Source organism: Notothenia rossii (genome assembly GCF_949606895.1).
Source record: "Notothenia rossii genome assembly, chromosome: 5".
NCBI classification, from domain to species: domain Eukaryota; kingdom Metazoa; phylum Chordata; class Actinopteri; order Perciformes; family Nototheniidae; genus Notothenia; species Notothenia rossii.
In genome coordinates this window covers 33,626,321-33,653,046 of record NC_136903.1, presented here as the reverse complement: position 1 = coordinate 33,653,046, position 26,726 = coordinate 33,626,321, and the positions used below count along the sequence as shown (strand labels likewise).

At 42.5% G+C, this 26,726-nt stretch overlaps 1 protein-coding gene across 3 annotated transcripts in view; it reads left to right on the top strand.

Annotated features, from left to right (window-relative positions):
* syt9b (synaptotagmin IXb) overlaps positions 1–26,327 on the top strand; it is an 80,980-nt gene extending 54,653 nt beyond the window's left edge. The window contains exons 5-9 of one of the 3 annotated variants that reach the window (XM_079682041.1): positions 8,198–8,318; positions 8,485–8,656; positions 9,773–9,902; positions 13,439–13,498; positions 19,538–19,783. In XM_079682041.1, the coding sequence (XP_079538167.1) occupies positions 8,198–8,318; positions 8,485–8,656; positions 9,773–9,902; positions 13,439–13,498; positions 19,538–19,576 (522 nt within the window). In that variant the 3' untranslated portion in view covers positions 19,577–19,783. Of the gene's footprint in view, positions 1–8,197; positions 8,319–8,484; positions 8,657–9,772; positions 9,903–13,438; positions 13,499–19,537; positions 19,784–26,214 lie in introns of those variants that run through there. The other 2 variants (XM_079682042.1, XM_079682043.1) reach the window with 2 other exon arrangements.
* The last annotated feature ends 399 nt before the right edge of the window (positions 26,328–26,726 follow it).

Genomic DNA, 26,726 nt, shown 5'->3' with positions numbered 1-26,726 from the left:
TGGTCAAATGTAGCTAACCCCGCCCCTTTCACGTGAACATGTTCTCAGCTGGACAGAGAAACCCTGGCTTGATTTACCGAGTTGATGACCAGCGTCGTATGACCGCTTAGCGAGATCTCGTTTGTTAGGGTTAGTCAATGTAACTCAAACATATCCAGGGTATGTTGAACTGGCTACTTAGTACAGGACAAAGGTGGCTGCATAGTAGGTGCCTTAAATAACGATAGTTACGGCTGTAACTACGGTTCTATGAGTCCCGGATGACCGCCAGAGGCGGTGCTTTTAGCACTGGATATGTCCATTGCACGCATGCGCAGTTCGAGTACCTAATAACAACAAAGTCACCTGTGACCCACGTGACTACGGCTACATAGGCCGGCGTCATTAGTTGATCGGTTCCCAGAATCTTCTCGCGAGCACACAAGAATTCTGAGTGACCGGAAACTCTGGCGGTCATCCGGAACTCCGTAGTTACAGCAGTAACTATCGTTCTATTTCGTCCCTACTGACCGCCAGAGGCGGTGTTTTTAGCACTGGATGACTATACCAACCATGTCATGAAGAATCCGAACACTTGCTTACCTAGCTGGAAGCAGCGGAGCTCGGCAACAGGACCACGCCCAAAGGATGGGGAGTGGCGACATTGACCCGGTAGAACCTGGAGAATGTGCCAGACGATGCCCACGACGCCGCAGCGCAGATGGTCTCCAGGGACACCCCTCTCAGGCCAGCCCAAGACGTTGAGATGCTCCTTGTAGAGTGACATCTCACCCCTGATGGTGGGGGGCGGCCACTGGCCCCATAGGCATGTGAGATTGTATCCACAACCCAGTGGGACAGCCGCTGTTTGGAGAGAGCACAGCCCCTTCTCGTGCCGCCATGGCAAATGAAGAGCTGCTCTGACTGTCGTATATGGGCCGTAGCACCAATATACGCCTCTAGGGGGATGCTGCCTTAAAGCCCCTCTCAGGAAGAGGGACACCAACCTGTGGAACCCCGCCGTGGCGGCGTCGACCCGAATATGTCGGGCAGAAATAGCAGCCACATAAATTCAGAGTGGAGTGAGAACGCCCACTATCTAGAAGGGACTGCTGTCTGTGCAACAGCGTACATGCTGTCCCAAGGAACACGCACATTCTTGCACCCCAGTTGGGGTAGAAAGTGCATGAGTGCAAGCTGCACAGCCCAAAGCTCTAACACGTTGGCATGGCGTGTACCCTCCTGGTCAGACCACTGACCCTGAACGGTCCTGCCCTGCCGTACTGCACCCAACCCTGAGTGACCTGCACCTATGGTGACGGTCTCCTGGCGGGATGGGATGGCGCCCATGGGCACGCCCGTCAGGAGATAGGCCCTGCCCCTCCAGTGTGACCGAGAGTGGAGGCAACGCTGCGACACCCTGACTTTCCTGTACCTGTGCCACTTGGCGTCCAAGTGAAGGCTGTTGAGCCACCTCTGCATGGGGCGCAACGACAGCGGGCCCAAGGGCCCAACGGCCGAGGCAGCCTGCTCAAGGGCCGGAGGAACTGAATATAAGGCACCATGTTGCCCGGCCCACGTGGAAGTAGGCATCCCTCAAGTCCACGGTTGAGAACCACTCCGCCTGTGCATGTGCTGTGGTCAGCATATAGTGGCAGCACCTTCAGGAATCTGTTGATTCCTTTGAGGTCCAACATCAGGCAAAATCCGCAGACTTTCTTGCTCAGGAGAAAGTACGCCGAGTAGAACCCCCTGGGCTAAGCAGAGGGTCTACTGGCTCGATTGCGTCCTTGGACAGAAGGACGGACAACTCTTGGGCCAGAGCTAGGGCCTCTGCCGGATCGCTGACGACTGTCATTTTGGCCCGGCCGAAGGCTAGGGGCCCCCAACTGCGGTTCGTACCCCTGGGTTAAGGTGAAAACCACCCAAGAGCCGGAAGTAGAGACAGCCCAGTGACTGAGCTGCTGCTGTGAAAGCAGCCGACGACCGTCCCCGAGAGTCTCGGGGCCTAACCTCCCAGCCTCCGGAGCCCCCTGGGGAGCGCCGGTGAGGCTCTGAGGCACGAGGCCGCCTAGAAGGCCGGCGGCACGAAAGCCCCTGGGAGGTGGATGAGTGGGCCGCTAGAGCAGACCACCACTGTAAGCTGGTGGCTGAGAGCGGCTGCTAGAGGGGTCCCTGGGCCTGCTGGGAGTGGGCACAGGCCTATGAAGACCCGAGAGCTGCTGCCTGGTCTGGCCAAACCTGGTGATGAGTTTGCACCAATAGGGACATAACTCGTCCCCATTCCCTAGACATTAGGACAAAGGCCTACAGTGATGCATCACTGAGGCCCAGCAAAGAAGGCTCAGCCGGAGCCTGCTGCAGAGAGGTAGAGAAAGCCAGTATCAGATGGGAGAGGGAGTACCCGTGCCGCTGTGTCGTAGGCCCTACAGAGCAGCTCGTTTGTGACCCTGCACTGAGGTCGAGGGCACCTGGCATCAGGAGCCCGAATCGGGGAGGCGATGGCAGGCTCAATGGATGGAAAGCGACCCAGCCCCACCCTCGCCGGATCCTGCCTGGCAGCAGAGTGGGAGAGGGCCCTTGTGTCTCTCCAGCATGCATAGAGCTCCATCAGGTACTCCTCTGAAGGAGGAACAGTGGGAGTGAAAAGGGGCAGGGTTATGCCTGAAAAAGGCGCAAGCCTGAGCCGAGTTGGCTTGCGGCACCTGAAGCTGCAAGTGTACCAGGGCCGCACGAATAATGGCCGCCATGGAGGCGTCCTCCGTGCCCTGCAGAGAGCTCTGAGCAGAGGAGTGGGAAGCCTCCTCGGGGGTGAGCGGGGCCCCGCCCCCCCCCCCACACTTCATAGAAGAGGTTTATCCGGAGCGACATGGCATCCTCAAGCAGAGGTGTGGCAACCGAAGGAGGGCCAGGCGGCAAGCTAGTAGACCCCACACCGGCCCCTGGCTGAAGGGCCAACAGGAGCGACTTTATCTGCTCCATGACGGCAGCTAACCGACCCACCTTAGAGGACAGCCTGTTTCTAGCCCTCTACCTGGGGGGTGAACCCATAGCCATCGCTCCATCAAGTCGCCGGGAACGGCCAGACTGAGCTGGAGGAAGTTGTGACGAGGAGAGGTGCCACCTCATAAAGAAGCTTTAACAAAACATGCAAAATGTTAGCCAAACGGCTGCTGCTAACAATCAAAACAATATGTTTACCGGGAGCGGGAGCGAAAGCACTGCCTTCACCAGCTGAGTTTAAATAAAGAAGCTTTAACAAAACATGCAAGATGTTAGTCAAGCGGCTGCTGCTAACAATCAAAACAACACGTTACCGGGAGCGGGAGCGAGAGCACTGCCTTCACCAGCTGAGTTAATAATGAAGCTTAACAGTACACGCAAGACGTTAGCCAAGCGGCTGCTGCTAACAATCAAGCGAGATCAAGTCAAACACAAAGGTTTAAGACCAGATAACTAGCTTCTACAGAAGAGAACAGCACAGAGCCGTAGTTACAGCAGTAACCATGGCCAGTGCTTGCACGGCATAGAACCGTACCTACAGTAGTAACTATGGCCGGAACTTACACGGCTTAGAACCGTAGTTACAGTAGTAACTATGGCCAGTAATTACCTTATTCTCTGCGTTCTAAACAAAAAACGGGCAAAATATGGCACACTTGGCTTTCCATACAATTCAATGAGAGACGCAGCTAAAGCTGGGACTCAAATGCTAATGATAGCTCGGGCACAACGCCACAAGCAGAACTTTCAAAAGAGCATAATAAGGGCAACTTTATGGGAGAGGAAGCGGGAACACTGTCGTCACCAAAAAGTCTAAGCCAACAATAAATAAGACAGCAATCAGGACAACTTAGCTGGGAGAGGGTGCGGGGACACAGCCATCACCAGCAACAAGTTGACACAAACCTGTCCGTCGATGCCCTGCACAGCGCACAACCGGCCACAGCTCCTGGAGGACGCGCAACCCGTAGCTCCGACTGTCAGTCGCGAAGCTGCACGCGGCCAGCTGCTTGCAGAGAAATCCCTCAGATCAAACATTCAAACCTGAACGCTGTAGGCTGCAAGAATGTAGCTGCGGTACTCTCGCGAAGCGAGAAGATGAAAAGGAACCAATCCACTAATGACACTGGCCTATGAAGCCGTAGTCACGTGGGTCACAGATGACTTTGTTGTTATTAAGTACTCGAACTGCGCGATGGACATATCCAGTGCTAAAAGCATCGCGTCTGGCGGTCAGTAGGGATGAAATAGAACCCCTTATTTTATAGTTAGATGTATTTTTATGTTAATAGTGATTTCAATGCCACCCCAAAATGATCACTGGTTCCATCCTGGCCACCCAATGAAAATGTCCTGGCTCCGCCACTGTGCATAGCAGCGCTAATTTCAAAGACACAAATATTATAAATTATATTTTTATTTTACCAGGATGCAGTGACACAAATATTTGGGAAGGCTTAACCTTCCTTAGACTACAGTACCTGCCGCCCCTGGTCTGAGGGCATCTTAATATTCAATAAACTATGAATGTTTTGTATCCGTGTAACAGGAAGAAACTCAGCTAGCTGATCTTTTTTTTTCAAAAAAAACCACAAAGCTAGTGCCGAGCCTCTGAATTACCTTGGAGCGAAACAATCTTAAGGCCGTTAGCACAGAACTCTAGCTACACTGATCGATATACTTATTGGATCTACACAAACAAGCTTAGATAACATCCTGAGAGTCCACAGATTATAGAAATATAAGGATCATCACTGAGCGATCAGAACTCGTGACAGGGGAAGCAAATACAGACAATACACGAGTAGCTTTAGGTAGCAAAACACGGAGATATGCTCACTTTAGCCGTTATTCTGATCAAAAGTCGTGTTCAATGGCATTAAAACGAGAAAAAACGCGGCTGAAGGTTAATCCATAGGTTAATCCAATGTTTCTGTCACTTTGAAAAAAATAAAAGTTACTTTTAGAAGGGAAGATATGGTCATTTGTTCTGGGAATGTCATTTTTGAGCAACCCGGTATCACGACAAGACGTGAACATGTGACGATTTACCATGCTGGGAGACGTGAAGATGTCACAATTTCGTCCCTTCAAACGTGACAGTTGCACGGTATTGTTAATACATATTAACCAGTGGAGAAATAACCGGAAATGCCAAACAAAGGCTACCCCGACGTAATGATTTATTTTTTAATAGTCACACTCGATTACGCCGATTTTCTTGTTTCCCCAGCTGGTCGACACCTCTTTTAGCAGAAACAAAGGCTGCATTAATGTATTAAATCGATGCTAATCCATTCGTGTGGATCATAGGTGTGGATGTGGAATTAACGGACGTGACGTTGTGCGATTGAGTTGCCAGGCAAAAGCTTCGGTTCATGTTCATTTACAAACTCTTCAACTACAACCTAGTTATATTTAAAAACATGTTAGAAGGCCTCACAAAATACTTTAATGCAAATTAAAATGTAAATGTGAAGCAATGTGTGTATGACAAAATACATCGGTGATAAAAGAAACCGGAAACAGACGTAGGCAAGATCCTCAGCTCGATGATTGGATGGTTTAGCCGCAATGCATGCTGGGATTTGGTGTTTATGTGATGTGAAATCTGAAAACGATTTTTAAAAATAAAATAATACTTTATTCCGAGTGTGCTTGCTTTTCTCTTTGAAAGTCATCATATAACGGCATTGTAATACGCGGTTCGGGTGCATTAAATATTACATATCTGCCGTAGTTCTCTATTTATAGAGCCCTGCTGAGAAGACTTCTAGACAAACAGGAAGAACTGCCGCCAAAACTGAAAACGTGACGTGGATCATAAATATATAAGCAATTAAACAACATCTTACATTTCTTTTCACACAATATGTCTCCTCGCAGTATCAATACTAATTCGGCTGACTTTTATATTTGATCCAATTGGTAGATAGGCTGTATTTACACCATAATCGTGCAGAGCTGATAGAAAGGTGGTACACCTGGTGGTTAAAGCACGTTATTGAATTATATTATTTTATTATTAGATATTAATATGAGGATGTGCAAAACAGACAAATTAATAAGGCTTAATTCAAACATTAAAGAGTACTTTAGGTTAAGGTCTTGTTTTGAATAAGAAAAAAGCTTTGGGGGTAGAGAAGAAGAATATGGAGGGATGAAATCCTCTTTAATGGTCACACATGCAGAGCACACAGGACACACAGTGACATTTGTATCTACAGATAAATATTAAGCCTGACAAAGTACTTAACGTCTAATATATTGCTTTCCTGCAATGTTAACTATGTTCAAGCACTTATTTGTTTATTATTTGTTTATTATTAAACTGACATATTATACTATAAGATGTATGTAGATAGTATAAGAAATGTGCAGAATGACAGTTTAATGGTGGAGGTATACACACATATTGATAGATGTCTTGTAATGCACTGTTGAGGAACCTGCGACCCACATTTTTCATTCATTGCATAACTACACCGTAGTTTTGTATAATATGATATGTCAATAAACCTTAGCTTAGAAAATCTTGAAATCTTGAAAGGGGTGTGCAAACTAGTCATTATATACAGTCTTTAATTAACTATTAGTAGAGAATAACGAGTAATGAATATAATTTATAGGGATCCTATTAATATCTAATAATAAATTAATAAAATTCAATAACGTTCTTCAACCACCAGGTGTCCCTTTCTATCAGCTCTGCACCGTTATGGTGTAAATACAGCCTATCTACCAATTGGATCAAATATAAAAGTCAGGCGAATTAGTGTTGATACTGCAAAGGAGACATATTGTGTGAAAAGAAATGTAAGATGTTGTTTGATTGCTTATATATTTATGATCCAAGTCACGTTTTCAGTTTTGGCGGCAGTTCTCCTGTTTGTCTAGAAGTCTTCTCAGCAGGGCTCTATAAGAGAATTACGGCAGATATGTAATACTTAATGCAGCCGAACCGTGTATTACAATCCCGTTATGTGATGACGTTTTCAGATTTCACATCACATAAACACCAAATCCCAGCATGCATTGCGTCTAAACCATCCAGTCATCGAGCTAAGGTTCTTGCCCACGTCTGTTTCCGGTTTCGTTTATCACCGATGTATTTTGTTATACACACATTCCTTCACATTCACATTTTAATTTGCATTAAAGTTTTTTCTGAGGCCTTCTAACATGCTTTTAAATATAACTACGGTTGTAGTTGAAGAGTTTGTAAATTAACATGAACCGAAGCTGTTGCCTGGCAACTCAATCGTGCAACGTCACGTCCGTTAATTCCACATCCACATCTATGATCCACACGCATGGATTAACATCGATTTAATACATCAATGTAGCCTTTGTTTCTGCTAAAAGAGGTGTCGAACAGCTGAGGAAACAAGAAAATTGGCGTAATCGAGTGTGACTATTAAAAAATAAACATTGTCATTGTCATTGTCACATGTCATTACGTCGGGGTAGCATTTGCTTGGCATTTCCGGTTATTTCTCCACTGGTTAACATGGGTTAACAATACCGTGTAACTGTCACGTTTGAAGGGACGAAATCGTGACATCTTCACGTCTCCCAGCATGGTAAATCGTCACATGTTCACGTCTTGCCGTGATACCGGGTTGTTTTCGAGCCTGAGACCTGAAAAACAGGCTCAGTGCTTAACAGGATATTGTGAAGTATTGCAAAATGCAACACGAGTACCCGGATGATGCACTCGTAATGGTAAAATAAAAAACGCCATCTTGGCTACGTAACATTAACACAAATAAAAGTTTGACATGTGTTTTTTTGTTCACTATTTAAGTAAGAAACCACTCTACTGGTGTCAAAAAGAAGCCACAGTTAATTGTATGGGGTTTATTTAGCGGTCTGAAATGATTTGGTTTACCGTGAATTTGCTAGCTAGCTAGTTAGCTAACATCGGCGATCTACACTTAAGGCAGCCGTGTGCAACAACTACACGGTCAAAATGCACACACTGCGCATGTGTTCACAGTACATGAAATAGTGTGTACTAGGGGAAGTATCCAAATTGAGACACAGAAGACATATTTAAGGCTAAATAACAAAACTGAAATTGTTGGCAGCTTCAACTATGAAATTCCCTCAAGCCCCGTTTCCCACTTGGACCACCATAAAAGAATAGGCATAATTATTTGTGTGTTTTTTTATTAGCAGTACTAATATATAAATGTAATATATTTATTTACAGGACAATGTGGACCTAGGAGAACTGATGTTCTCATTGTGCTATCTCCCCACGGCGGGCAGGCTCACTATCACCATGATCAAAGCCAGAAATCTCAAAGCCATGGACATCACTGGAGCTTCAGGTGGGTGCTGCTGACTGACACAGCAATGTTACCACTTAAACAAATATACACATGTATTATTCTAGTGCTTTATTATTTTTGGTGGATTCATAATAATTTGCGTATTGCTTTGCGTGTCTAGACTTTCTGGCATCTTTATTGACCTTGCCGTGTTACTTTTCCCCAGATCCATATGTGAAAGTCTCCTTGATGTGTGAAGGCCGGAGGCTAAAGAAGAGGAAGACGTCAACCAAGCGTAACACTCTGAACCCGGTGTACAATGAAGCCATTGTGTTTGATGTTCCTCCTGAGAACATCGACCAGATCAGCCTGCTCATAGCTGTCATGGACTATGATCGGTTAGTAAGTAACCTAGGTACAGAGCCATTTAAGGTTTAATAAAATGGTTGGGCAACAACTTCCTTTCCATTTTCTTTAAATTTGCTGTTATACTGTATGCTTCATTCCCAATTGCTGGGCAGAGCAAACTCAATTGTATTGTGTTGTCCCGATGTTCATGTTTGGTATTTCTCCCAAAAAGTTACTTGAGATCCTGAAAGCGCCATTAGCTTCTCTTACCAAAAGGCTTTGGGCATTCACATTATTATTATCTGGGCATTTGGCATTTTGAGCATGTGGCTATGTGGCTATGTAGCCACATAGCGGCTTTTCGAACAAATTGAAATAAAAACACTGTTTTAAAACTATTTTATGAACAGAAGTTGTAGAATAATGATACATATTTTCAGCACCAAAACGTATTGTACCTACATATTAGTTTGATATACAGCACATATACAATACAATACGATATACTTTATTGTCCCTGTAAGGACATTTGTTGTGGACTCCATTCTGCAATTCCGCACATATGTACGTATACAAACATAAAAATACATACAGATGTACATACTGACAATGGCGACCTTATGCACAACCCTCATGGCGAACGTTTAAAAGTATATTACATCACATGTTATTGTTAAGAAGCTTAATGGACGTGGAGGAATGAGTGCTTATAGCGGTTCAGCCTGCTCTTGGGATCCCTGAATCTTCTACCAGACGGTAGGAGCTGGAATTCTGGGTTGAGTGTGTGGGTGGGATCAGACACAATTGTGTGTGCCTTTCTAATAATGGACTGCTCATATATGTTTTGGAGAGATAGATGTTTTTTGACCCCCATAATTTTCAAAGCAGTCTGTAACAGGTGAGCGATCTGTGACTTTGACTGCACTGTCAAGTTATCATACAAGGCAGTGATATCATACCTTATGATGCTCTCCAACACTGCATGATAAAACAGAAACATTAACTTCTGCTCGACTCCGTAAGCCCGGAGTCTACGCAATAAATACAATTGCTGTTGAAGTCTAGAGCACAGGCCTTCAACATGCACCCTCCAGCTGAGTGTATTATCTAGAAGGATTTATTGATGCAACGATTGTTTCCATGTCTTTTTATTTTCTGTTTCGCAGGGTTGGACACAATGAAGTGATCGGAGTATGCAGGGTGGGCAATGAGGCAGAGAGCCTGGGGCGAGACCACTGGAGTGAGATGCTGTCATACCCACGGAAACCCATTGCACACTGGCACCCCCTCATAGAGGTACGGGCCAACTTGTGTATCAGTACAATACATTCCCTTAGTAACACTGTAACAACAAAGCAACTATTCTTAAGTAAAGATCATCTTCATGCAATCATCTAGATCAGGGGTTCCCAACCCCCGGTCCGCGGACCGGTACTGGGCCGCGGAGGTGTTACTACCGGGCCGCGAGTTTAGCTGTGAGCTGTGAGTTTATCGTAATATTTGCAGAATTATAAATATAAAAAAATATTTTATCAAAAAAAAATGTTTCACACCTATACCAGTAGTATTATTTCATACAAAACATACAAAATAAATCAAAATTGGTTAGCATAAGGTCTCAGCCTCTCGTGCACAGAGAAAGCTACCGGTGCGCCAATAGGAAGTGAAGCACACAGGAGACAACCGTTTAATCACAGACTGTTATATTTATGTGGGGAAATGGCAGTGAATACATTATTTGAGATATATTTCGAACTCTGACTTTATTTTAAGGACATTGCGGCCATGGGTGTAGAGCTATTTTTTTTATTTGTAAAACCTCCTTCACTTCATGAAATGGCTGCAGCATCAGGAGGCAGCCTCTGAGAAGTGCAGCACCAGCGCGTACACACACCGCCTTCACTGTGTTCCCCACTGCAGGCTACTACGTTTCACACACACACATCGAACGGCCCGATTATTCCCCCTATTACTCGTTGTATGAAGGAAATGTCCGGTCACAAAGGCGCATGATGTGTGTGTGTATGTGCTCTGCTCAGCTCCACTGTGTTTGTGTGTGTGTGTGTGTGTGTGTGTGTGTGTGTGTGTGTGTGTATGTTCGGTGTGTTTGTGTGTGTCCAACAACGGCATTTGTTTTAAAATTACCATGAACAGTAATTTACACACATCTGGCCAACTCCATAGGTATGTGGGTGTTCCCAAAATAAGTTAGTTTAATCTTAATCTCGATGTAGTGCTAAATGCTGTCGGAGTGCACCGGAACGAACACCCCGGTATGACGTTATTATTGCTGGCAAACAAGCCCAGGGGTCTCCCTGACATTTCAGTTATATCAATATGTGTACAGTGGTCCTAATTTGTTTTAATTGTATCCTGGTTTTAAACGTTGTTAATATGTTTTGGATGCATATTGTTATATTATTTGTTAAGGCTGTTACATACAATTAGCCACTGTTGCCATATTAGGCTATTATTATATTATATATTATATCAATATGTGTACAGTGGTCCTAATTTGTTTTAATTGTATCCTGGTTTTAAACGTTATTAATATGTTTTGGATGCATATTGGTATTTCTTCAGGCTGTTAAATACAATTGGCCTCTGTTGCCACCTGCTGGTGAGTAAATATTAAAATCAGCTAAAATTGACAACCGGTCTGCGAATATTTTGTAATGTATCTGCCGGTCCTTGGCACAATAAAGGTTGGGAACCCCTGATCTAGATACAACCATGCTAGCATCTTTGGACGGCTGAACAGTGGTGTGCTTTGAGCTAAATGCTTCATACCAACGTTCTTAAAATGAAAATGCTAACATGCTTTAGCATGTATAATGTTAACCATGTTCACTATCTTAGTTTAGCATGTAAGCATGCTTCAATTAGCTAAGACAACAATTCAGGCTGATGGACATGTTGATGGTTTAAAAATATTGGATCTGATAATGGCGCTATCTAGGGATGCCAGCGATTATTCGATTTTTCGAATATTCGTTACAGTCTCCATAATCGAAAATTATTTTTTAAAATTCGATTTTATTTCTATATTTTTTTATTATTATTTAATAATCGATTAATATTCACCAGGGCTGTCCGATTTTCGAATTTGATCATGGTCAGTTTCTGGCATCCCTAGCGCTATCTAAAGAAAGCCAAATCATCAAAGTGATAACAATTCCTCCTAAGAAGAACAAGAAATGTCTAAACCAGGTATTACCACTAGGTACTTAGTAATATCACACAAATGTAAACCCTGTAGTTCCAGAGGACAATATCTTTTATCAACAAAATCATTAGGATTCATCCTCTGGGGACTACGAACGTATAATAAAGTTGTTGTGCTTATCATCTTATAGTTGTCAATACATTCCACTACTAGAAGGTCTCATGGTAGTCAGTTGTCATCTTCTGAAGAACCTACACGCCTGTTTAAATGTATGACAATCCATCCATATTTGTATAGAATGTTCAATCTGGAAAAAAGTGGTGGACTAAATCAACCAGTGGCCACTAGCATGACTAAAAATCTGGTATGTTAGAGTGACCGTTCACTGCGGGATGTCTGTGCAAATGAAAACGTCTTAAGATGTTCCATGCTTAGCTTAGAGGTAAAGACAATTACAGTTTTGATTTTCTGTACAGTGATCAAAATTGAAGTGCTCAGGCTCATTGTCGAAACAATACGGCCATTCACTCATCATCAGGCTAATTTAGCACAATTATCAAGTAAAATTACATACTTGTGTAGGTTTATTTAAAGAATATATCACGGGCGTCGCAGCCATTATATGAGGGTGGGACAAGTCCCCCCCACTTGTTGAAGTGATTAGTTTAGACCCCCTCACTTTTACCATGTGGAAAGTCCGTGCATCGGTCTATCCACTCGCCGCACTTTGTAGAGCGCTGTGTCAGTGCTTCACTATCAAATCCATTCCACTTGCTTATTGAGAGAATGCCCAAATCAATGAAACTCCGGACCATGTTTTCACTGCTGCTTTGTACCAAGGCAGATTCTCACATAACACGTGCATGTTCAAGGAGTGTTGCCATAGTTGGACAGCTCAGATCTGTTGTATGAAGCGATGCCGGTAGTGGAGGTAAGGCACACACACCAAATGTTCAGGACATTGTTAATATAGCGAAAATCAAAGCTGACGATCTCTTGGTTTGATATGTTTTCTCCCCCAGACAACATGGACATAAGAACATTTTTTTCAAAGAAGAGGAAAGTAAGTCATCAGCTGGTATCAGTTAACAGTGATGGCGGCGGCGGCGGCAAAAGCGTCTCACTTCTTGAGAGGATTTTCTTCTTTATGTCATGATAGAGAGATACAAATACTGAATAGTTTAGATGAGAAAAGGCATCGAAATGCCAGGTTACTAGTATTTATCATGTAAACAGGGAACATGAATAACCCGATCTCTCTGTGCTCATGTAAACACCATGATGTCCATGTAGAAACGCAGTCTGTGTGTTTTACTGGAGCCTCAGTTCGATAAGAGATTTTCTGAGTTCTTTCATTTAGGTACTCTCTCTCAAAATGGTAATGTACATTATATTTTAATTATACTTCTTATCATTCAGAAGCTTTTTGTGTGTGTTTATGTTTATGTATTCAGTTAACTATTTATTTTCTGTGCACATTACATAGACTAGCTAATATTCTACCTACTGCTTGGGACTTTGAGTCTTCAAAATGTCCAATGTCACAGACTGGGACTTACTATAGAGTCAGTTGTATTTACATTCAGTATTACTTGTTATGATTCAATGTGAAAGAGTATACTGCTCAATAAATAATTATCACTTCACCACCTCTCTTGACATCTAGGCGCTTGAAAGTGAGTCAGAGGCAGAACACAGGGACAGTGTAGAGATGTCCATTGCTGAGGTGAGTGATGATAGGGAAATGACAGTTTAGAGTAAATTATGATGTGGACTCTCATCCCAGAATGTTAAGGAAATCAGTGGGGATATTGAACAGGAAACATTTCAGTCAAGGGGCATCATATGACCAATATAGACAGAAGAGCAACATTTATTTGAACATTTAAGTCAATGATACCATTCCTAGGTGAACTTAACATCCGTATGGAGTCAGATCAGTCTCAATATTAATAAATGCTCACAGAAGGATTCACAAATGTATTTTGCGATTTATATATAAATGACTCTCCACAACAATATCTCTCAATGCACTCACAAATATTTACTGTTGTATATAAATGGGCATTTAAACTGCTTTTTATTAATTCAAAGACGGCTCTGAATTAATAATCAAATATGTTTCCTTTTTTTACTACTGGATGAAATGACAAAATATACCCATAATTTTCCTCATACTAGTATAGCCACATACAATTATCAAACCATCTGTTAAAATGCACCAGAATACAGGAAATCTATTATTTTTTTCGTGGGGGTAACCCCCACACCCCACGTTAAAAATGTCCCCCCCACATTCAGGCTGCTTCCTACGCCCATGGAATATATACACAAAAAGTTCAGGCGAGGTGAACATTTAAATGGGAAAAAACTTACAGTTGAGTATACAAAAACTGTCTTGATTCAAAACAGACATTTTGAAGTACATATATAGTCAATTACATAACAAGAATACTGCATAACCCTCTTTATACTTGACCTGTTTAGTTGGGATTGCCAAAACAGAAGCACCTAGCTCACAAACAAACACACACACACACACACACACACACACACACACACACACACACACACACACACACACACATATGCACACACACACACACACACACACACACACACACACACACACACACACACACACACACACACACACACACACACACACACACACACACACACTACATTCAGTGAGCTGTTTCTATTTTTGAATTCCCTGCCCACACTCATTAAAAAAACAGAGCGTGCTAAAACAGATGCTGGACTGATTCATGTTAATTTATGTCGGGTTGTCAGAGCTAAATTCTATTGGTATTCAGCCGAAGGGGTCAGAATATAAAACGCTTCAAAATGGGTTGCTGTTTGGGTAAATGTAACGCCTATCATGAGCTATAACACGCATTAGCATCCGCTGTCTCTTATGTGTCCTTTATCTGAAAGAATTTGAAGATTCATTTCAGGTTTGCTAAGAAGTTAGGCGTGTTTAGCATTCCTTTGTAAATGAAATAGACATTGGCTAGCTTGTTGGATGTTAACGTGGAGACTGTTGACGTAAGACATCATTATTTTTACCGCAGGAGGTCTGACGATGCTCGTTATAAAAGAGACTAAGGACCCCAGAAATATTATTCCATCTCTAATGAACATGTCTAATTTTCTTCAGCTATCCTAATGACATTTCCAACTGAAATCTTGAAAATGCAATCTTATATTCAAAGCATTTATTGATTTTAGCATTCCATTATCTTTTCAAAAACATTTTCTGTTTGTTGCAAATGTATAAGAACTGAAAAGACTGCATTTTAAAGTAACAAACTTAACAAAAAAACATCTTGACAGGAATATTGTATGCAAGCCCCTTCCTTATAAAGCTAAACAAAGTACACACAATGACATTCTGGGTAAAACAAGATAACTTGTATATAAAGTGAGTGGAACAGGGGGGAACCAAATGGATTTTTCATCTGAAAATAAGTTTGTTCTTAAGTGTAATCCAGGCATTGCAAAGCAAACAGAGCAGAACTTCAGGTATAACAACACACAAGCAAAACCTACAAATAATCTGAACTAATGAGGGGATCAAGTACAGGTGTACAGGAGTTTCAGGTGGTTGGCAGGCTTATGGTGAACCAGTGGAACTAATAAGGCCAGGACAAACAATCCAAACAGGCTGGAAAACACACAAAGACAGGAAGTACAAAAAACATGGCACACAAGGAGAAAACCTTTCAAAATAAAACCGGAAAACAAACTTAAAACTGGGATCATCACGGCAGCAGCACTTAAAGGTGGGGTAGGTAACTTTGGAAAAACCAGCTCGAGTGCGCTAGAATTTGAAAATACACAGCTGGAAAAAATCTGCCACTTCCTTACAGAGCCCCTCCTCCAACACACACGAACGAGAACATGACCAATGAGGGCACGAGATAAGTTTGTGCACAGATGGAATTCTGACAGGCAGGAAGGCCATCCAGTTATTTTAGCCGGGCCGGCTAAAATGATTGGTCGTGCTTTTTACAGTACTACGGCTTCTACAGATGATATTTTTAGTGGATTTTTTGTCAAGGCACTTAAAATATGCATTGCTATCGGGATATTAAGAGCATTCCATTGAATAGAACAAAAAGTGTATCTCGAGCCGGTTTCTCAAACTTACCTACCCCACCTTTAATGATGGATATGACTATAAAGTAAATCAACAACCTTTTGCTTTATTTCGAGCTTAACCCATGTTGAGGCATTATGACACTGAACTTAAAAAACTCACACAGAAATAACTTCTTCTGGGGAAATGATTGTGTAAAGCAGGGCTCGACATTAAGGACTGCCCGATGGCCCGGGACCATCTAGTATTTAGCTCGGGCAATGAAGCCTCACCTGCTGGTGGCCCGACCGGGCAATCTATTACGCCAGTATCATGCAGCTCGCGGATCCAGTAATGAGTAACCCGACAGTAAAACTAAACATATCTATAACTAGTTACGGTAGTTTGAGAGGTAATTAAAATAGCTACGTGTGATATTCTAACCTGAAGTGTGTGTTTTGTCCGCTCACCGCTGCATGTGATCATGCAGCGCTGCGTGTCGACTTGTCAGCAGCAGCTGATCTCTCTGTCCCGTCAGATTAGACTTCACTCGCGTTTATGTCCATATCGATCAGATCCAGCTAGTTCTAGCTAATGATAGGACTGCCTGCTTATTAAAAGACACCTAAACAATAAGTGTCGCTATGCAACTGGGTGAGGCCACAAAGTATAGCGCAGCATTATGCATTTGTTTACATGCCCACCGGAACCCCGAGGCATTAGCAACAGATCAACGCACAATCAACCCATACAGGACATCTCTTTCTCCACATTAAGTGTTAGACATTAGAATTGACTATTCTTGTCTGTCACATACTCTTCTTGTCTGTCACATAAGTGGCGCAACTGAAGCGGTATTGCGCTAAAGGGAAATTATTTTGACCAAAGAGATTTAGATTTGCCGGCTAACGGGAACTCTGACGTCGCCATTTTGTGTGCTTCGCGGATGCGCTCGGCTCCTCTCGACTGCTGCTCGGGTCTGCTCGGTCAGCTTCCGGATGAGGAGGCATTCGTTCGACCAATTTACAGTAGATAACATTACAAACATTTTTAACAGGGGCCATAATAGTGTAAATAATGTTTCTTTTGGCAGTTACAGCTGAATGTAATGTGTTCTACTTTTTTACATCTGGGAAGGCATTTGCCTTCATCAGATGGAAAGTGTCTTCTTGACCAACAACTTAAGTATTTCTTATAGCTATGCAGGGCATGCAAGCGAGCAAACACAAACAAGAACAAACAAACAAGTGAAATGAAGAATCAAATTGAAAGTGTACAATATAATATTGTGGTGATTCATCTTATAATTCAGTCTAGAGAATGCACCAGACAGCATCTACAGTAAGACCTGCAAACATCTTTCATTTTCTAGGGGGAGGCCCCCCAAACCCTTCGTGCCATTTCGTCCGCGCAAATTTTTCAGGGCAATCTCTATTGGGCTCAGGGCCATCTGTAAATTAGCTTAGATGGACCACAGGGCCATCTCCCAAAATCCTTAATGTCATGCACTGGTGTAAAGCGTTTAGAGGGAAAATTCAGTCTCGTCCTTTCCCTAACATCTTATCCCCATATATTCCTGAATATGTATGTATGTCTGCATGTGTGTAGGTGTTAAAGGTTCCATGTCATGGCCATTTCTACTGATCATAATTCCATTGTTGAGGTCTACTAGAATAGATTGACATTGTTCAATGTTCCAAAATGACATTGGTTTCTCATACAGCATCTCTGTATGTGTATTCACTCTCTGTCTAAACGGCTTGTTGGAGCTCCTGCCCCCCCCTCCCTACGAGCCCACTGTGCTCTGATTGGTCAGCTCGCCCACTGTGTTCTGATGAGTCCACCACCGTTACAGCGGAACATCAGTGATTATGTATTACAATCGTGTTTGTTAGGAACCAGAAAATGACACCAGTAATGACAAACAGATGAGAATGTTGCGTGGGGTCTGGGTGCCGTGTTGGCGGGACGTTGCGCGGCTCTCTGCTGCGAGGAGCGGACAGTGTGAGCTGTATTACTGGTGTCGTTTCCTGGTTGCTGCGTGGGGTCTGCGAGATAGCGAGACATCGCGAAACTCAGCCTGAACTCAGCCTGAGCACCATGGACGAAGGAAAGGGGGGGGTGCTGAGGGGGCTGCAGCACCCCCATCTGTGAGGCTCCACTAGCACCCCCAAACTCGGTGCACCGAGTGCACTCCAATCTGCAATCTCCAACGAGGCGTTCTGGGGCAGCATAGACAGGTCTTCTCTGTGTTAGAGTTTTACTCCCTACAGGGTGTACTTTGAGGGTTTGTGACTTTGCAGACCGTTTACATGCAGAAAAAGCTACATAACACACAAGGGGACGGGTAATAACCGGAAAAGCATGACATGGGACCTTTAACAGAAGGCAGTAGGAAACAAAGCAAATGTAGTAGTATTTTAAGTTTTACAGGCAGTTGAAGCTATTTTGAAGTCCCATCACATGGTTATCTCATTTAGTTGCAACCTGAGACCATGATTTTTCCCATTTTCCCAGCTAGCCATCAGTGTGTTTTACTGAGGAGTGCATCAAGCTGCAGAAGTACATGGACGTTAACTTTCACACTGTAATACCAGAGGAGTTGCAGTATTGGTTGTTGGTCAGTGACCCTGATATCACCAATAACGGTGAAGCTAAAAGAGCTCTCTTGCGCTCTCGAGGGCCATTTGTATAGCACTAAAGCAGACACAAACACACACACAGGTCCTGTCAGACACTCTCCAGTAGCCGTGTCTTATCTGAGGCCATTAGCAGCAGCACTGGGCTACAACAGGGCCTCAGATCCTCAGATCCAGGCTAATGGCTTATTTATGTTCCTTTAAAATATCCTTAAATCCTGAGGGAACTTGGCCAACGGGATATGTCACTTAATCTCTCTCTCTCTCTATCACACACACACACACACACACACACACACACACACACACACACACACACACACACACACACACACACACACACACACACACACACACACACACACACACACACACACACACACACACACACACACACACACACTCAAAGAAAGAACTACATGACAAAGTGGTGAGAAAAATCATAGGGTTCTTTTTTATTTATTATAAACTCCCAGTTTAGTTTTGATGATTTCTGAATTATTGGCATGAAGACTGACAATTCATTTAGCTAATCCATCAACAATGCTGGTGTCATGAAGAGCTGCTGTGAGCGCCCTCCGTATAATGGGCGCTACACAGGGCGTATTCTTATATGATAGTATTCTTGCTGTCGTTATCATATTGCAAGCACTACCTGTTCCTACGTTGGTGATCTTGTGCACTCACACTCCTGTGAAACTTCAAGAAACTGGCTATAAAATGCTTCAGGCCAATGCCCATTTTCATCACACCTAAGAAACGAGAGCAGTTTCCATTTTGGCGTGGTAGAAATCTGCGCTGTAATTACAGGACAAAGTCTGGGTCAAATTTGGGAATGTGATTCACTTTTTTCCTAGCCCTAATATTTCTAAAAAACTTTCGGTCTGCATATTGGTGATGTGCAGACAGAAAGTATTCCGACACAACAACTGTTGTGACTCGACAGATATGTCAGGTTTAGTTATGTTTTTACTCTAGTTTTGTGTTTTGATCTTGCCACTTCCTGTTTTTATTTTGAAAGTAATCTTTCCTCTCATTCCAGATCCCACATTTCCTGCCTTTGTGTGTTTCCCGTCCTTGAGATTGCTTGACCCTGCCCTGATTGTTTTCACCTGTGCCCATCCCCCTCACCTATATATAGCCCTGGTGTTTCTTTGTTCCTTTGTCAGTTTGTTATGTTTCATGTCGTGAGAACCTGTGCCTTTTTGACTCCTGATACCTACCTTGAGATTTAGACCTTTTGCCAAGTGAGTTTTTGTGTTGCTGTACAACTTAGCTTTGGCTATTTAACTACTTTCTATTTTTTGAAAGTACGATTTAAGTTTTGTTAATAAAGAACATTCTATTTTTGGACAACTGTCTTCGAGTCCTGCTTTTGGGTCCTACGTCCTGTGTCTCGGTCCATAACAACAACAACAACAACAAGTCTACTGTATGTCTCGGGCTCACATACACATGCAGTCTTATTATCAGCTTTAGGCTTTTATGCCGTTTCTTAAGAGATTGAGTTAACCTCACTGACCCTCTGACACAGTCTGACAGAATAAATAATTCTCTGACTTGATTTCTTCAGACAAGACTGTAAACACATCCACGCAAGGCTTGCACCAACGAAAAAATGCTATTGAATTCCCCAGGGTCATTTCAAGCATCGAGCTGATGCTATTGAGCGGAAAGCATGGGAAAATAAAAAAGCAGAAAGCTTGGTTGCCTCCATTTTGCCTGACATGTAGTCTGTCCGCAAGCCAACTTTTGGTATAATTTCTGATATTTAAAAATGTTCTTAAGGTCTTGCCACACCAGCAAGGAAGCATTAAGTGAATTTATCAACTTTTCCCCAGGTGTTTGAGCTGATGGCAATCTGTTTGACCAACAGCAAATTGACTTGACACAGCTGAGCTTTGCAGGAACAAAGGCAAATCAGAAATGGAAGAAGCTTTTTATTAGCTGTATGGCATTATTTACTCTTTTAAACCTTTTCTGTCCACTGCCCTACAAGAAATAAACACTTTCAGGCAGTTATGAAGCAGCAATCAATAAAACAAATACCACTTTTGAGTAAACTGGGGAATTTGTTGACCCATTAACAATTGAGCTGACAAGTTTGCTAAGTGACAGTCAGTGGCGGCTCCAGAGTATTTTTGTTGGGTAATCTAGGGCTAACCCATACAGTGGTGGGACTCAAGTCAGGATTTGCAATGTAATTAAATACACGCTATATCGCTTCCCTTGACAGTGAAACGCCACGTGTGAGGTTTAGATTATTTCCCGGTCTCAATCAAAATTGAACTGTATGAAATAAAAAAGCACATTTGCCTTGTAGTAAATAAAAAAGACGACCTGGAGCCAATCCTGCAATTTCCCCACAGGTGAAAAAGTCGACATGCTGAAAACCTGACCCCTACAGGGTAGTCTAGGGGGATTATCCCCCAGGAGATTTTTGGAAATACTAAGATAAAATACACATTCTGGTACTCTCTTGAGAAGAAAAAAATATATTACTACTAGGGGTGCACCAAATGGGAAATTCTTGGCCGAAACCGATACTGAAAATAGGAAACAGTTGGCTGAAAACCGAATGCCGAAAGGCCGAAAATGATTAATAGAAATATATATATATATATAATGTGTTCATTTTTTACCAATGTTGTTCAGCTGCCTGATTATGGAAAAAGACATGATTATGGCAAAACTTAACTTAAATAATAATCACTATTATGGGTCCATAAAACATTTATTCAGCACTTTTGAATGCATACAGTACATTAATTCCAAGTCAAGTGCATTTTTTTTTCTCTGTTGGATAACTACAACAAAGTGCATTCAGAACAAAGCCAAGGTGCTTTAAAACTGACATAAACATCTTGACCAGTAGGCCTACAACAAAATAGTGTAAATAAAGACTGTAACAGCCAGGCACAACAAATGCACCTATAAGTGCATGCATACAAATGTGCAATCTGGATAAATCCACATGAATGTAACTATTTACAAATGAAATTACAATTCAATTTCAAGAATCTGTAAATAAGGCTGTCTGTCCTCATAAGCAAAGTAGTAAACATTGTATAAAGATACATAAAGTGAAAACTGGATACAAAATCCACAATCAATTACAAATTAAATTACAATTTCAAGAATCTGCAAATAAGGTGGTCTGTCCCATAGGTCTGTCCTCATGAGCAATGTAAACAACATTGTATCATTTAGATACCGAAAGTACAATATATTGAACACTGTGCTGCTGTCATTTCCCACTAATGATAACCTGAGATGGTGAATTATAACTCAAAATGAAAATTGTTCAGGAAAGTGGGTATAGAGTAGAGATGTAGAACTAGATAAGCTTATGATAAGCCAGCCTTGTCTACTTATTAAGGAAAAGTGGGAGGTTCTTTTTAATGAACATTAGCTTCTCTGCTTTATCAGCCATAAGTCTGTTCCTCTTCTCATCAAGCACATGAGAGGCAGCGCTGAACAGTCTCTCGCTGTCAGTGCTTGTGATTTGATCTTACTCCGCATATTTGTCCGGGTGTTTTGATTTCAAGTGGTGGAGTAATCCCGAAGTGGTGAAAGTCTTTGCAGTTACACCCCCTCGAGAAATGTTAGCTGAACACGTTTTACAAATCGCAATCCGCGCCTCTTTCGCTGATATTTTTTAAATATCTCCAAGCGCCAGACATGTTGGCTGTGAGCCAGCCGCGAGCATGGTCGCGCGCCGTGCTTGTCGCCGCGTTTTGATTACGTCATCACAACAACACGTTAGCTTACCAACGTAACCCTGTTCCCTGACATTCGGTGATATTTTTTCGGTGCTAGCCGAAAGGGCCTTTTTAACCATTTTCGGCCGATAATTTTCGGCGGCCGAATATTCGGTGCATCCCTAATTACTACACGACATATTTAAAAAAAAATGAATGCCATTTTTGTGTTTTGTTACTTTGTTCTGAAAGCTGAACCTGCTGCTCCTCACAGAGAGAAGAGGGAAGAGGCTGTGTGAATTACTTTACATTTTGGAAAAGGGTGGATAGCCCCCATTGTTCTGTGTGTCAAAATGAAAGACAGCCCACACACCTATCAATCATCAAACCGTGGGGTCTTATTTCGATTTCTATCAACACGTAATGTTGTATCCATGGATGTATAAAGAGAAGTTCTACCGCAAAATTATTCTCCGTCTGGACTTTCCATAGCCGCGGGAAGTCATTTTGGTCAGGGGGTACTGCCAAAAGTGGGGAGGGGGCCGCTTAAAAAAAAAAGAAAAAAGGCGGTGCCCGGCTGTCAGTGATACGAGCCGCATAAATTGCTTGTTAAAGGCGAGACACGGCAGGCAAAAACATCGTTTTTCATGCACTGGTCAATTTTGAGATGTTGTGCTATTTTGATTCCATAACATGTTTTCTTTCAGGCTTTTGGAAGGAAAACGTACAAAATACACATTTAAGTGTTCATTTTTACTCTAGTTTGTCTATTTCCGTCTGTATATTTCTCCTAAATTCAACAAAAGTTAGCATTCTAACGTAACATAAAGTACCGCGACCGCTGTTTGCACCATGTCATCAGAGATATCGTTGGAAAGCTCAGTCTCTCCTGCACAATCTCATCGGATCCAAATATGGTCATGTGGTGACTCTAGTTAACCATAATTCACTTTTCAAAGTTCCTACACAGACCTTGTTTAGTGTAACACCGGAGATATAGGTTGCCAAGCTAGAGCTAGCAACGCACTCTAACTTGACTCTCATCACTGAGTACATGTCTGATATCACTAGTGCTCAATGGAAAATAAAGAGTGGAAATCCATCTTCAATACTCCGCCTCCAACTCCTTCTTACCGGCACTACAGTCATTTCTTTTGTATCAGCAACCAATCGTGAAAGTACAAAAGGGTCTTAAACCAAGAAACGAAATCTCATTGGCTGGTGTCAACTTCTGACAACGTGATTCGTTCAGATGCGTCACGTGGTGTGCTAAAACACTTCCTGGTTAGCTTTAGAAATAGAAATCTAAATCTCAAAATGGCAAAAGAATGGCGAAAAAAACGTTCACAGAGAAGACAACAACAATTGTCACTTGCACGAAGCAAGATTATACAAAAAACAAATGACCCCGAACATGAAATACCTTCACGGAGTGCGTCGAGGCGCAAGCTGTCATCCAAAGAACAGGAGGGTTTAGCTAGCGCCACACTGCAATCTTTAAAGGTCGTTTTCTCAAAATGAGTTTTTTCTCCTACTCTTGAGTCCAAAATGTCCATTTCAGTTGCACTTACATACACCAAATCTTCCAGTTATATTCCTATCAATATTATGAAGGCTTTTACAGAAGGGTTTGTTCATATGTCATTCATAGCCTGAATTATATAAGATTTTATAACTAGAAACATGGCGAAAATTGATATTTTAGGGCTGTTGACAGTATTTTCTGATTTATGGAGTGATACAAAGAGATATCCAAAATCTCTTCTGTAAAAGCCTTAGATGCTAATATGAATACAAAATTAAACGAGAATTTTTAACCTGGCTTTATCCAAGGTTCAAATTTTGGTTCCTGAAATGTGTTAAATATATGCGCAAAAAACAGAATACAAAATTAGAAGGAAAAAACGATGAAACAATACAGATTTCAGTATTCTGAGGCCCTACTCTCCCCATAACTGACGGCAACAAAAGTCCTACATTATTCAATTAAAATAAAGAAGTAAAAACAATAAGTGTGGCTTGATATTGAGTACGAAAAAGGTTGATAAACGCTGTGAGAATGGATCTGCGGAGAGCATTTTGCCGCGATCCCAACTCCTCTATTATGAACGTTCAGGGAGCTCTATGCAAGTCAATGGGACGCCCTACCCGTTGAAAACTGACTCTCTAGGGCAGGGGTGGGGAACCTCCGGCCTCCGGGCCGTATACGGCCCGCGAGACCATTTGGTACGGCCCTCGAGGTAATTTAAACACGCAGAAAAAGAAAAAAAGAGAAAAAAATCTAGACGCGCAAAAAAAATTAAACATGCAAGTACCTGTTTTTCCTGGCAAGGTCAGGGTCCTGGAACACAACACGAGCCTAACGTGTCATCACGTGGTATATGTCTCGTCTGACAGGGGTGCAGTTCTGACGGAGAGCACCAAGAACACGGCTCCAACACTTCAGAAATTGCAGTAGGCCTACCCATAAGGAGCCGTACACATGCCGCAGTTTTTGCGTGGCTCGGTGGCTGTGGCTTTAGTTGAAAGCCCAGAGGCGATATGTTCATCTGTCATACTGATCATACAGTCAATCACTTTGTTGTTATTAGCATCTGGTTAGCTAGCTATGCTAACGAATATAAGAAGCTTTTTCTCCAACCAGTGAGGTAAAGGCACATCTTTATATGGTCATTATAGTTCTAACAAAATAAGAGAATAAAGTAAACAGGCTATAAAATACTATATGACAGTAAAAAAAGTTGTTATTAATAAACAAGAATACAGTTTGAAAGGGGAGTGATTTGTAAAATATCCATAAAGAAAAATAAATCTGCTTACAGTTCTGTTTCATATGGGTGTTGTGAGATGTATCCATAGATCTCTTCATGTTGCTCTCAAAGTACATCAGAATGATGCTTTAACTTCAAAATTTAAAAAAAATTCTTCCCGGGGGAGGATGGACCCCCCCTAGAGGAGGTTCGGTCCCCCCCCCCCCACTTAAATCATGTTCACATGGATAGGATACTAAATACATTTGCTTGCATGCATGCACGAGTCATGGTGAGATATCTGGATTCAGAGGTTGCTGTTTCTTTGCACAGCATGAAAGAAAGGCCAAGGAATGGGCTGTGATTTTAGTATTTTTAAGCAGAGGTCAATAATTTGTACGGCCCTCGGAGGATGTTGAAAAAATTGAAATGGCCCTTGAGAGGAAAAAGGTTCCCCCACCCTGCTCTAGGGGTACCCTGTGCGTAATAGAGTGAAGGGGAGGGGCCGCTGACCGTCCGTTAACATGTGACGGATTGGGAGTGAGAACGTGTTGCCCTGAAAAGTAAAACTACCTCATGGCAGCTTGTGCTCTGTCATAGACTGGCAACAACAATGCGCCCAAGCTGCTCCTCCTTAAGAGAGATAGCAGCAATACCCAAGGCCGTAGACCTATGCCATGGGAGGAGACAGTGAGAGGAGAAAATTATGAACTGTGTCAAAGGTTGAATACCTAAGCAAATTATTCCCAAAAAAGGAAACATAGAATAAAAGCATTCTATGTCCATATGGAAGACATTTTCTTAAGATTTTTTAAATCCACTGGATTTAGCTCAAGACATACATTGGCTCCCTCTCCCAAGAGCCTATTCATTGGTGTTTAAAGCTTCAAGCTTTGGACATTAGCAATAACAAACAAGTGTGCAAATACAATTGCGACATTTTCCAACAATGGTGTCTAAATTCAGCTTTTTGGGACCAATGTTTCTTGGTGAATGATGCCCTGAAAAGCCAAAGTCGATGGAAAATTAAGTTCCCATTCTACAAGCCTTGACAGGACCCTCATATAACTAATATAGGGTCAATAAAGAATTAAGTAATTCAGACTTTTTTTTTTAGGCACAATGGAACAGTATGTTATTGGCTCTCATATTAGGACAACAATCTACATATAAGATCAACTCCAAGTTTTTTTGTTTTACTCTGTTTGAATTCTAACCTCATCCTCTTTCTCTCCTTCCCTCTTTATTTCATCCCTGACGTGGTCCAGTGGGTCGGAACAGTAGTGACGGGGAGTGGAAGCCAAAGAGGATCCACCAATTCCCTGAAGACACCACCATCACCATGACCACAACACACACACACACACACGCACGCACGCACCGCACGCACACACACCACACACCACACACACACACACACACACACACACACACACACCACACACAACACACACACACACACACAGCACACACACACACACACACTCACACACACACACACACACACACACACCACACACACACACAGGGCCTGACGTTGGTAGAACTGTAGGGATGTACTTGAAGATAGTCCAATTGAAATGTGGAAACATACTGTACAATGTTCTGACTAACTAACATCTACAGTAGAGATGTCAGTTCTACTCACACTGCTGTGTCAATAGATTAAACAAGGCTAAAGTTTGCTAGGACTGCTGCGAAAGCTAACCCCGCTACTTACTTCCTTTTGTATCTTCACAACCAAAACTCACTTAACTACATTCCAACTGTACTACTACAG